Source organism: Cetorhinus maximus, chromosome 15, assembly GCF_964194155.1.
Source record: "Cetorhinus maximus chromosome 15, sCetMax3.hap1.1, whole genome shotgun sequence".
NCBI classification, from domain to species: domain Eukaryota; kingdom Metazoa; phylum Chordata; class Chondrichthyes; order Lamniformes; family Cetorhinidae; genus Cetorhinus; species Cetorhinus maximus.
The window spans coordinates 102426452-102439323 of record NC_135893.1 but is presented as its reverse complement, the minus strand read 5'-3'; the positions used below and the strand labels follow the sequence as shown (position 1 = coordinate 102439323).

At 44.8% G+C, this 12872-nt stretch overlaps 1 protein-coding gene across 1 annotated transcript in view; it reads left to right on the top strand.

The window, feature by feature from the left end:
- Positions 1-611: 611 nt before the first annotated feature.
- Positions 612-12872, top strand: part of shisa9a (shisa family member 9a) — a 314843-nt gene continuing 302582 nt past the window's right edge. The window contains exon 1 of the mRNA XM_078559129.1: positions 612-1383. Coding sequence (XP_078415255.1) covers positions 842-1383 — 542 coding nt within the window. The 5' untranslated portion in view covers positions 612-841. The remainder of the gene's footprint in view (positions 1384-12872) is intronic.

Here is a 12872-nt window from a genome sequence, read left to right as displayed (position 1 = left end):
ACTGATCGGCTGCAACTCGGCGGAGGTGCTTTTTGGGGGGAATGTTAGCGGTCCGGATTGGTCTTGTCTCGGCTCTAACCTGAGGCTGGGGTTTTCTGGATGACCCCCCTCGGTCGGACCCAGTCCCGCCGGGAGTGACCAGGCACTGACCACCCTCGGCCAGCTCCCACCTCAGAAGCCAATCCGCCCACCTCCCCGACCCCAACCCCAGCCCCAGCCCTCCTTACAGGTGTAAACTGGGAGACGGACACCCGAGCAGAGGGTGAGAGGGAGAGAGGGGTGAGAGAGAGGGGGAGAGGGAGAGGGTTTGGGAGGGAGAGAGGGAGAGGGTGAGAGGGGAGAGAGGGAGAGGGGGTGAGAGGGTTTGGGAGGGAGAGAGGGAGAGGGTGAGAGGGGAGAGAGGGAGAGGGGGTGAGAGGGTTTGGGAGGGAGGGAGAGAGGGTTTGGGAGGGAGGGAGAGAGGGTTTGGGAGGGAGGGAGAGGGAGAGAGGGGGAGAGAGAGGGAGAGAGGGGGAGAGAGAGGGGGAGAGGGGAGAGAGGGAGAGGGGGTGAGAGGGTTTGGGAGGGAGGGAGAGAGGGTTTGGGAGGGAGGGAGAGGGAGAGAGGGGTTGGGAGGGAGGGAGAGAGGGGGGGGGAGAGGGGGAGAGAGGGTTTGGGAGGGAGGGAGAGAGGGGGGGGGGGAGAGAGGGAAAGGGAGGGAGGGAGGAGGGTCCGGGCCAAGCCGCAACTTGAGGCAGCTGTGGGTTGCGCACCAGGCGGCAATGCGTCTGTCCCCCTTCCCGCCCGGGGACAATGCCTGAACCCTGAAGGAGTCCGGAGCCGGCTTCTCTCCCAGCCCACCATGCCGCCCAGGAAGGCGATGAGCCTCCGTCTCCTGCGCTACTTGTTGCTGGACCTGTTGGGCTTGTGGTGCCCGGCGCTGGACTGCATCGCCCAGGGCAAAGCCGGCCAGCGGCTGGGGGGCATCCTGGTGGTCTCCGGCCAGAACACGTCGAAGGAACCGGGCGGCCCCGAGCTCCCGGCCACCCCGGACCGCTGCCGGGGCTACTTCGACGTGATGGGCCAGTTCGACGCAGCTTTCAACTGCAACACGAGTATTTACCAGTATTGCTGCGGGACATGCGGCTACAGGTACTGCTGCCAGTTCAAGGAGTCCAGGCTGGACCAAAGCATCTGCTCCAACTATGACACCCCGAACTGGGCCAACGTGGGCAAACCCCCCCAGAGACCCGACGAGACGGCGTTCGACCACACCCGGGATAAAACTAACTTGATCGTCTATTTCATTTGCGGCGTGGTGGCCATCATGGTCCTGGTTGGCATCTTCACCAAACTGGGGCTGGAGAAATCGCAGAGACCCCAGAGGGAGCTGAACGTGTCCAGGTAAGACCATTCCCCACCCCACCCCACCTCTCCCCCTGGCTGTATCCGCGGCTGGGCTCGGCATTAAAAAAAAGGGGGGCTCACGATTTGTCTCCTTCCCTCCCCCTCCTCTTCCAAAGAGGAATCTGGAGGGAATGGGACCCTGTTATGAAACCTCAGTGATGAAGGTGAGCTTGTCTTGGCAGAGATTTGGGACCCTGGTGTGTTAAAAGGGCCCGAGAACAGAACTGGAGGGAATATCTGGTGGGATTTCTCCTGTGTTTGTCACTGGCTGTTTTAACAGTTTAAAATAAAAAAACCCCAGTCGATTTGTGCCTCAGCCGCTGCGTTTGAAATCTTCTCCGCACAGTCTTCCCCTTGAAGACAAACACTGTCTTCAGCTTTCCATTTCTCTCCTCTTTGCTTTTATCACTAGCTTAAACCTTTTTCATGTTGGAAATTGTTGATGCAGGAAAGACCTGTTTTATTTTTGGGGTGTTTGGAATAACAGGAATGATAAACTTGCGGGTTTTACCAAATTAGCCAACCAGGTTAAAGGTCACGCAACCAAAACTTTAACTTTTTATTTTGGTTTCCAAATCTTGCACAAAAAAACCCCCCCCAGGCATCTCAGCCTTTGAGAGATTCTGGAATTGTAGATGTTGTGATGCACAGAGGGAGAGAGAGACAGGACTTGTTGCTCTGAGGAGCTTCTCTCACTATCTGTACCTGTGCAAAGCCCCCGCTCCCCACCACCCACCCTCCCCGGGCTGGGTTTCCAGTCCGGAATTAGCGGCTCCAGGGCGGCTTGGTAACGGTGTGAGAGCCGCTCAGTGTCCCGCTTCACCCACCCCCCCACCCGCTCCAAACCGCGCCTCCCATGAAATGTGCCCACAAAGAAATGTCAAAATCCTCCCAGTCTCGGAGCTATTCCTGTCCCAAATGACTAATCAAATGGATCATACGTTTCCCGCCCCGCAATAACCCAAATAAGAACTTGTCCTTTGACTCCCCTCGAGTTGCCAACTCACCCCACATTCCTCCTCCCAAAATTCCCAATGTTTTAGTTACCTTGAAGCCACATTGGCTTTAACCCAGAGCGACCTGACCAAAACCATCTCCCTACAGTATCCATCCCCAAGGGTAAAACCTGCACCATTTAGCCAGATCTGGAAAAGCCACTTGACTTTCCCTGGGAGATGCCCGTCCAGCCGCAGCCGGACACAGATAGTTTACACTTTCCACTTAGTTTTAACGGTGCCTGGGATGTAAGAGCTGGGTTTAGGAGGCACGGAGCCAGTTGCTTTCCGTGATTCTTAATCGGTGCAACTCGACCGCACGATAGTCCCGATACTCAGAAACAAACAGGGTGTGTGGACATGGTGGGTCTGTGACCTGGGAAACTCTGTTAACGCCAGAGGAGGGAGAGGGGGGAATTTGCTGCAGCCGAGCAGTGAGGAAGTAACGGGGAGGTAACCGACAACAAACTAACTAACTAACTTTCTGTTCAGGGCAATATGCAACTGCCCGTCACAACATATACAGCCTGTTGACCCTTCCTCAGACCAGGGTCTGACTGTCACACTGAGTCACCCGCTTCACACCTCTCCATTTCCCCTTCCTGGTCAACTCTTCCTCCCATCTCCATGAGTTTAATGGGTTAATCCAGGGGCAGCTCGCTAGAAGGCGCTGCTTTGCTCAGGAGCTTCGTCTCTTCGCGAAGATGTCGCTCATCCCCGGGGTTAGTGAACGAGCAATTGTAGAGCTGGGCTCCTCCGCACTCTTTTACCCCCAACTGCCTCCCCCCACCCCCAAAGCTTTTCTTTAACTCGCTGGCTTTACTGCGAGAGGTAACTGCAGCTGAGGAAGACAATTGGCTCCATTCTACATGAAAGACCCGACAATTCCCCCAGCCCTTAAAACCCATCTAATTGCTTCTTGAATTGTTTTGCGGGTTTTCACTCCACTGCTCTGTCCTGTAAACCCATTGCACCTGTTGGTCCCATTTTGTGTGGAGGAAGAGCTTCGTGGCGGTATTAAAGCTGTTGTTTATTAGGTTGAACCTTTGTGACCCTTGTCCTATAGATTGTCCACATGCAGACCAGTAACGCCTCCAGGTTAGTCTGATGATCGTTACAAGAGCCCCGAGCACATGGTGCAAGTTCTGCCCCTCCAAAGAAAACCAAATACTGTGCCACCAGCAGACAGAGAGTCTTGTTTATGATGTCCCTTGTCAGCGTCAATATTCATGAAAAAGGAAATCACTCCTCACACATCATCCACTAGATGGGGTCTATGTGCTAATCCGAAAAATATAAATACAGTATTACAATACTAATATACATTACCTCCATGTGACCTATTGAGTGTCTAATGTGGCACTGAATTGTCCGTCTACAAACCCCACGGTCCAACATTCCTCAAGGGCTGATCTCAGCCTACACCAGAGTAGGCACAATGCGACTGGCTACATTCAATGTGCTAGGGCTAAGGTGGGTAAACATAAAATGGACTCCAGGTCGTGACATCGCATCCAGCCATTGGGTGTGATTTTTATGCCAAGAAGTTTCTCTTATGGTGTCTAACCTCTTTTCAACATGATGTTATTCTCCCAATAACCAGTCTGCACTGTCTCTAGTTATGCTCACTCCATAAATACCTTTTCTGGTGTTTATTAGACCATATACAACTGATAATCATCAGTTACCCAATAACCCCCTACATTCTCCATTCAAAGAATTATTCCAATAAATGCTCATTTGTGGAAATTGTGTATAGATTTCTGGCAGAATCGTTAGGGTTACTTTGGGTTGCCCTTCCCATTTGCAGTTAAGCATGGTTATATTATTTGCCAATTATGGGTCATCATAATTGAGCAGAGCTAAATGTAGAATTTTTCATTTTCTTAGATCCTTTATAGTTTTCGCTCCATTTTTACTTCTTCTACTACTTTGTGGATATTTAAGGCTATTTCTAAGCTGAGTAAAACCAAACTCCTTCTGGAAATGAACAAATTCTTCCACGAGAACTGTCCATTCTCCAAAAGTACTTGCTCAGGCATCCCATTGCAAGAAAATACAGATTTCAGCTTTCTCACTCCCGCCTGAGCTGCCGCTTTGGTTATTACAATGATTCCGATACATTGAGAAGCAATCTACAGTCTGAAGATAGGTAACACTTTGTAGTTTGAATGGATTAGTTTTGACCTTTTGTGGATCTGGTAGGACAGAAAGCATCATGGGCGGAACTACATTTTTGATGTACTTTTGTGAAATTTGTGTGGTTCCTGATGATTTGCCCAAGTCGCTTGCTCAAACCTGGTCACCATCGATACTTCTTGAGTAATTTTTCTGCATTTTTTGGATCCCTTGCTTTCCTGTAGAGTTAAACATTTCAGAGTGCACGATGCAGGAATAACCAAATAAATGCCTGCTAAAGCAACTCATCTTGAACTATGAGATAAAAGCAAAAAACTGCGGATGCTGGAAATCCAAAACAAAAAACAGAAACAGAAATACCTAGAAAAACTCAGCAGGTCTGGCAGCATCGGTGGAGGAGAGCACAGTTGATGTTTCGAGTCCTCATGACCCTTCAACAGAACTCATGAGGTCATGAGGACTCGAAACGTCAACTGCGCTCTCCTCCGCCGATGGTGCCAGACCTGCTGAGTTTTTCCAGGTATTTCTGTTTCATCTTGAACTATTGTTTTTTTTGGTTAAGGTCCAATCCGCTAATCACCTGCTGCCTAACCCTGATTCTATTTCCACCAATGTTGTTGACTTCAATCAGATTGACTCATCTTCAAGCTTATTGCTTGATTCATGTAACCAATTTTGCTGTCACTGCAATGTTTGTAAAATAACATCTACATATGAATTTATCTTTGGAAGTTTTGATCGGTTCTATTTCCTCGTACTGAAAAGTCTGTGATATTCCTTGCTGAGATTTTTGTAGTTGGTCGATTCCTAGCCCAGATGAAAATATATCCCCAATGATAGATTCCTGTCGCATAACTATCTGTGAGCTACTTAGTTCAAAGAGACTTAAAGAAAAGGCTATCTCAATCAATTACTAATCCATATTTATGTTTTGGTTTTTCTTAGAAAGTCCCTTTGAAGATGGGGAGAAGTCATGCTTAACTAATTCACTGTCCCAGTAAGGGACAGTCTTCTTTCATCTTCATTAGCGAAGACTTCTTGAGCATGGTCGAGACCCACTTTAATACCTATAGAAACAATTATGTGTTCCAGGAATTTGATTCTGCTCTTTGAAACCTAAACGAATCATTCGAGTTAATTTTTCTGTTTATATTTCCTTCAACACATTGTGCTCTGATTGGACCTTTCTTTTTACTAGAATATTATCTGTCTGACATGCAACCTCTTGGCAGCCTTCCGTGAACATTGACATATGCGTCTGGAAATGTTCTGAATTTGATATGATAGATGTTGTTACCAGAGCTGATCCCTTCAAAAGATGGATTCGTCAGAATCCAGAATTGTTAAATAATTATAGGAAAAAAAAGTGTTCTCTTTTCCTCCAAAGGTGCTGGAGTCTGACTGAGCGAGTGCATCACCTCTTTTTCCAATAGACAAGCGCACAATTCTTGGTCCAAATCACATTGTACAAAGCTGGCTGTTTGGATGACAACTATTACTGCACAACAGCCTGTAGTTTCCCCCCACTCTTGATATATCCAGTTTCCCCTTCCTGATTCTTTCTTGTTCCCTTATGAAGAAAATTGAAACAGAGAGTTTTCTAAGAACTGCTACAGAAAAGGCTTTTCATCAAGCTTAATTTAATGCGATGTTCACCTGTGAGTTCACCATGATCTTCGAAAAGCTTAGGAAATTCCTGTTCAATTTTGACCGTGTCTACCTGGGATGGAGGTTCAAGGGTTTGTGTTGCAGGGCACTTTAGCAGAGCATCTCTCAGCTCTTGAATGACATATGTTTTTCCCTGTATTTTTTTTTCTTCAAGCTAGGAGGCCACAAACTCAATTTGTACACAAAAGCATTGTGCCCTGCTTTATTTATTTTTATTGTTTTTTGAGGTGGCCTGTTTCCTTTTAAACATGTTACAAATTGGCTACTAGAGAGACAGCTATCCTTGTGTCAATTTGAAAATCAATGTGGGCTTTTCCGACAAATCAGCTCTACTGTCTACGAGCTTTCGAAAAGCATTTTTGTTTTCGATGACATGCAGTTTTGAAGTTCTCTCCTGATAAAATGGTGACTTGCGCCTCTACCAGGCATAAATGTCTGGCATGTATTCAGAATCTTCCACTTCTTATTGTGGATCGTGTTTCTTAGGACCTTTCTCTCTTCTCTCCTGTAGCTTTATTTAGGATTATTCTTTGGCCTGGAATTCTTTTCCGCTCTGTGGTAATCTCCCCCACATTTTCAATTGGCTAATATTGCTCCCCGTCCTTCATTTATCCTTCTTACTAACTTCAGCTGGTCTCTGCTGAGTTATCTAATTGCAGCCTCTGACAGTCTCTAATCTCATTGTTCCAATATGAGCATGAGTTATCCCATCACTCAAAGAACTGCATCCATTGCGTTGAGCCCAACAGTTTTGAGCTGTAACAGAACGTTGTGCCAATCCCCCTGTCTTTCTGCTTTCTTTTGGTTGAAATTGTATTATTCATAATCAGGCTCCTATGCTTTCCTATCTATCCAGTGCTGTTTTATAAATCCCCCTGCAAACAATGTGAAGGAAGTCAATATCTTTAGGCTCCTCTTTCTTTAAATATATCAATGTGTTAATCTGATTCAGATTACATATTTATCTAAATGCAGAGTAATTTTAAACCTTTCAGCCTGCTTTATTTATTTCGACCATTTGTGTGGCATTCTGTAATGACATTTATCTTTTGCATGAAATTGGATTTCTGAATTTTTAAACTGTTTCCACTCTGACTGATACTTATGCCTTCTCTTTCCTGTGACTTTTAGCACCTATTGATCTGTCTTTGGTTTTCCACCACCTCTGGTTGATTCTTTTAACAAACTTATACCACCTTATTGTTTTAGGATTGTATTTGAATAGCTTTCAATACAAAATACTAATAAAAAGATCCAATAGGCTGTTTTTACAGTATTACCTTTCTCCATAAGTCTGTGTTTTCCCTGAAACTAATCCCTTATTTGTTAGCACAGGATTCTCTTTATTTATGCTCCGCCATCTCTTTTTATTATTGTCTCATGGGATGTGGGCATCTCTGGCAAGGCCAGCATTTGTTGCCCATCCATAATTGCCCTTGAACTGAGTGGCTTGCTAGGCCATTTCAGAGGGAAGTTAAGAGCCAACCACATTGCTGTGGGTCTGGAATCACATGTGAGCCAGACCAGGTAAGGACGGCAGATTTCCTCTCCTAAAGGACCTCAGTGAACCAGATGGATTTTTACAACAATTGATAGTTTCATGGCCACCATTACTGGGACAAGCTTTATAATTCCAGATTTATTTGTTGAATTTCTCTCCTGGTCGTTTTTTACACTAGATGCACAGCTGTCTCACGACTCGATAACCTTAGACTCCAGCAGAAATTACAGAAATACAATTTCTGGTTGATGTCAGTCGTAACTGATGGCTCTCTCTGTCAATCAGTGCACTGACATCCATTGTCCATACTCACAATTGACAATAGACAACTGAGGAATGAAGGTGCCTGCAGACGTGGGTAATGGACACTGGTTTATCCATTATCTGCATGTTACAAATTCAGATCATGTTGCGGTATTTTCCTGGGTACAACAAATGCTTGTTACGTCCCATAAACCATTTAAGCATCCTGCATCTCAGTGTGTCCAGAATGTCCAATCCCTCACTGTATGATAGTTTGATCCAGGGTGTAACAATTGCACACCTTTGTGATGTATCATTTGCGTATATCCCCAAATACCCTCCCAAACTCAAAGTGGAGCGAGATGCGGAGGATGCGGTCAATTACAAATCTTTAAACTACTTTGTTTCACAGTAATTGAACCTGGAGAGGAATAGTTATGAGTGGAGTTACTTAACTCCGTCAGTACAAACTGTTTTTACAAATAATTGCAAAATAATGAACAGGCTACCTCTCCCAGTATCAGTGGATCATCTCGCTTGACTTGAACAAAATAACTGCCCTGTGAGCTTGCTGAAAACCTGTCTTTCCATTTAAAACTCGACTGTCTGCTTATGCCTCTGCCTCTGTTTTTTTAATCTTTTTACGCTTACAAGAAAGAATAGCCTATGCCAAACAACCCATGCTGGGTGCCCAGGATGAGAGATCTTCCAGCATAATGGTTGTTAGGTATTTAGTGATTATGGAGGCAAGCTAACAAATTGCTCATTGTTTATAATCTTCAGGGATACAAATTCTAAACCATGTACATTAGTATTTTAATCACCTTTTTTGATTTGTACAAATACATTTTGCTTCAAAATTGCAGGGAAATAAGCAAATTGCAAGAATGATAGGGTATTGATAATGTGGAACTTTCTTTTATCCTAATATAAACTGGGACAGCAATAGTGTACAGGAAAAAGAAGGGGAAAAGTTTCAGAAGTGTGTTCAGGTGAATTTACTTGATGGGTATGTTTCTGACCCAATGAGGAAGCTGGATCTGGTTCTGTGGAATGAGGTAGGTGAAGTGGATCAAGTGCATTTAGGGAACAATGATCATAGTATCACACAGTGGAAAAAGACGAGGAGCAATGTAAAGTAAATCCTTAATTAGAGGAGGGCCAATTGCAGGGTTGAAACTGGACCTGTCCGGGTAAATTGGAATGAAAGATTGGTAGGCAAAGCTATAACGGAACAATGGGCTGCCTTAAGCAGGAGATAGTTTGGGTACAGTGGAGCTACATTCTCACAAGGAGGGGAAGGTAGGGTAACCAAAGCCAGAGCTTCTGGATGGCAAAAGAGAGAATACATTTAAGCAGAAAAAGGGGCCATATGATCGATTCCAAGTAGATAATACAAGTAAGAACCAGGCTGAGTGTAGGAATAAGAGAGGAACTAACATAAAGGAGAAAACAAAAGTCTTCTCTAGATATATATGTGATAAGAGGAGCAGTGGTGCTGTCTAGGGACCTAAAAGAGGATCTACAGATGGAAGCAGAGGGCATGGCTGGGGTAGTAAATAAGCACTTTGCACCTGCCCTTACCAAGGAGGAAGATGCTGCCAAAATCATCATGAAGGATGAGTTAACTGAGATACTGGTGGGCTAAACATTGATAGAGGAAGTATTAGAAAAGCTGGCTTACAGTTGTTAAATCACCTGGACCGGATCAGAGGCACCGAAGAACGCTATGGGATGTAAGGGTGGAAATTGCAGAAATACTGGCCATAAACTTCTAATTCTCCTAACAAATGGGGGTGGTGCCAGAGGACTGGAGAATTGCAAATGTTACACCCTTTTTCTAAAAAAGGGTGTAAGGATAAGCCCAGCAACTACAAGCCGGCCAGTATAACCTCGTCGTGGGAACGCTTTTAGAAATGATAAACCGGCACAAAGTTAACAGTCACCTGGACAAAAATGGATTAATTAAAGAAAGTTCGTATGGATTTGTTAAAGGCAAATTATGTTTAACTAACTTGATCGAGTTTTTTTGATGAGGTAGCAAGAGGATTGATGAGGGAAGGTGGTTGATGCAGGTAAGGCAGTTGATGCTGTGTATATGGACTTTCACAAAGTGCTTGAGGAAGTGCCACATATTAGGCTTGTCAGCAAAGTTAAAGCCCCTGGAATAAAAATGGACATTGGGAGCATGGATACGAAGTTGGCTGAGTGACAGCAACAGAGGGCAGTGGTAAAGGGTTATTTATCAAATTGGAGGAAGGTAAACAGTGGTATCCCTCAGAGATCAGTGTGAGGATCACTGTTTCTTGATATATATTAATGTCCTTGACTTGGGTGTGGAGGACACAATTTCAAAATTTGCAGGTGACACAAAAGTTGGAAGTATTGCAAACTGAGAAGGATAGTGATAGACCTCAAGAGGACGTAGACAGGTTGGTGGAATGGGGAGGCGGTGGCACAGTCGGAATGTCGCTGGGCTGGTAACCCAGAGACCTGGGCTCAAATCCCACTGCGGAAGATGGTGGAATTTGAATTCAATGAACATTTGGAATTAAAAGTCTAATGAAACCATTGTCATAAAAACCCACCTGGTTCACTAATGTCTTTTAGGGAAGGAAATCTGCTGTCCTCACCTGCTCTGGCCTACATGTGACTCCAGACCCACAGCAATGTGGTTGACTCTTAAAAATGCCTTCTGCAGTTAGGGATGGACAATAAATGCTGGCCTAGACAGTGACACCCACAACCCATGAACAAATATGAAAAAAATTCACACAGCAGATGAACTTCAATGCAAAGGAGTGTAAAGTGGTGCATTTTGGCAGGAAGAATGAAGAGTATATAAATATAAAATAAAGGGTACAATTCTAAAAGTTGGTGCTGGAACAGAGAATGCTAGGATTTTATGTGCACAAAGGGCAGGTTGAGGGAGCAGTTAATAAGACATGTGGGATCCTGAGCTTTATAAATAGAGGCATTTAGTTCAAAAGCAAGGAAGTTATGATGAACCTTTATAAAACAGTGGTTTGGTCTCAGCTGGAGTATTGTGTCCAGTTCTGGGTACCACATTTAAGGCATTAGAAAGGGTGCAGAAAAGATTTACAAGAATGGTTCCAGGGATGAGGAACTTCATTTATGTGGATAGATTGGAGAGCTGTGGTTGAAATCCTTAGAGAAGAGGAGGTTGAAAGGAGATTTGATAAAGGTATTCAAAATCACGGCGGTCTGGACAGACTAGATAGAGAAAAATTGTTCCCATTGGTGGAGGGGTTAAGAACCAAAGAAAATAGATTTAAAGGCAGGAATTTTCCAGCTCCTCACACTGGCGAGATCTTCTCAAAGTTAAGAGATGGTCTTGCGTATGAGAGCTCTCGAATTCTGTTACAGCCTCTTTTTATTTATACGTTCATGAGATGTGGGCATTGGTGGCAAGGCTCGAATTTATTGCCCCTCTCTAATTGCCCTTGAGAAGATGGTAGTGATCAGCCTTCTTGAATACAATTGAATGGCTTACTAGGGCAGTTAAGAGGCACAGCTGTGGGTGTAGTATCACATATAGGCCAGGCCGGGTAAGGATGGCAGATTTCCTTCCTTAAAGGGCGTTAGTAAATGTAAATTAGTTCTTACAACAGTCTGGTAGTTTTGTGGTCACCATTATTGATGCTGGCTTTTTTATTCCAGGTTTGAATCAATTGGGTTTAAATTCCCCAGCTGCCAGGGTAGGATTTGAACTCATGTTTATGGGTCACTAATCTAAACTGACTCCTCCTGCATCTGGGGGCTTTCCTCTTTTTGTGCCTCCATGATTATACATTGTGCAGCCGGGCAGAGTTTTGAATCATGCAATACATGGACCACATCCCTTGTTAGCCTGGTCAGACACGCGTTGCCCGATCCGAAATGCACTGAAGCATTGCTTCTAAGTTTTAAAAATTTATTCTTTCATGGGATGTGGGCGTCACAGACAAGGCCAGCATTTGTTGCCCATCCCTAATTGCCCTTGAACTGAGTGGCTTGCTAGGCCATTTTAGAGGGCAGTTAAGAGTCAATCACATTGCTGTGGGTCTGCAGTCACATGTAGGCCAGACCAGGTAAGGGTGGCAGATTTCCTTCCCTAAAGGACATTAGTGAACCAGATAGAATTTTATAACAGCCCATTACTGAGACTAGCTTTATAATTCCAGATTTTTATTAATTTGAGTCCATGTCCCTAGAGCATTAACCTGGGACTCTGGATTACCAGTCCAGTGACATTACCATTATGCCACCATCTCCCCTACATCTACACCATTCTACTGGTATCCTGAGTTCCTTGAGCCTTGATCATGCAGGAGTCACTGAGATTTCTTTTGTGGTTTGATTATTTGTGGAACTATGGACTACCTTAAATGAAGGCTTTGTGATGAGCTGTCTGCAAAGCACCCATTGATTTGTGTAATTCAGCGTTGATAATTGCAAATGAGTTGAACATCAAGCTTTCTGATTCATGTAGCTCGTGGCTTTGTGCAACAGGGCATGTAAGACCACGTGGTGCAATCTACAATTCCCTGTGTCTACGGAATTCTTGCCATTCAATAAAATTGCATAGCCCCTTATGTTGCTGCCAGATGTCCATGGAGAACAAGATGAAATTGCTCGCTTGAGCAATCAATGCATTGGTAATTTGCTTTATTCATCTATGCAGACTATCCACTGACTACAAACTTGACTGCAAGTAACCTTGCATCATGCGGCACCTCTTACAACCTCCTTTCTGGTAGTTTTAGTCCCCAGCACTTAAAACATCCCGTGTTTAAATTGGGCGATTGTTTAAATTGGGGGTGGGGGGGCTGTGGGGAAATGTCACTAATGATTTGCATTTCCAACATAGTCACTTACAAAGTCTGCGCCTACACCTTGCTTAAGCGTGCCCGGCGTTTCGGGTGGAAACACTCTGTAGC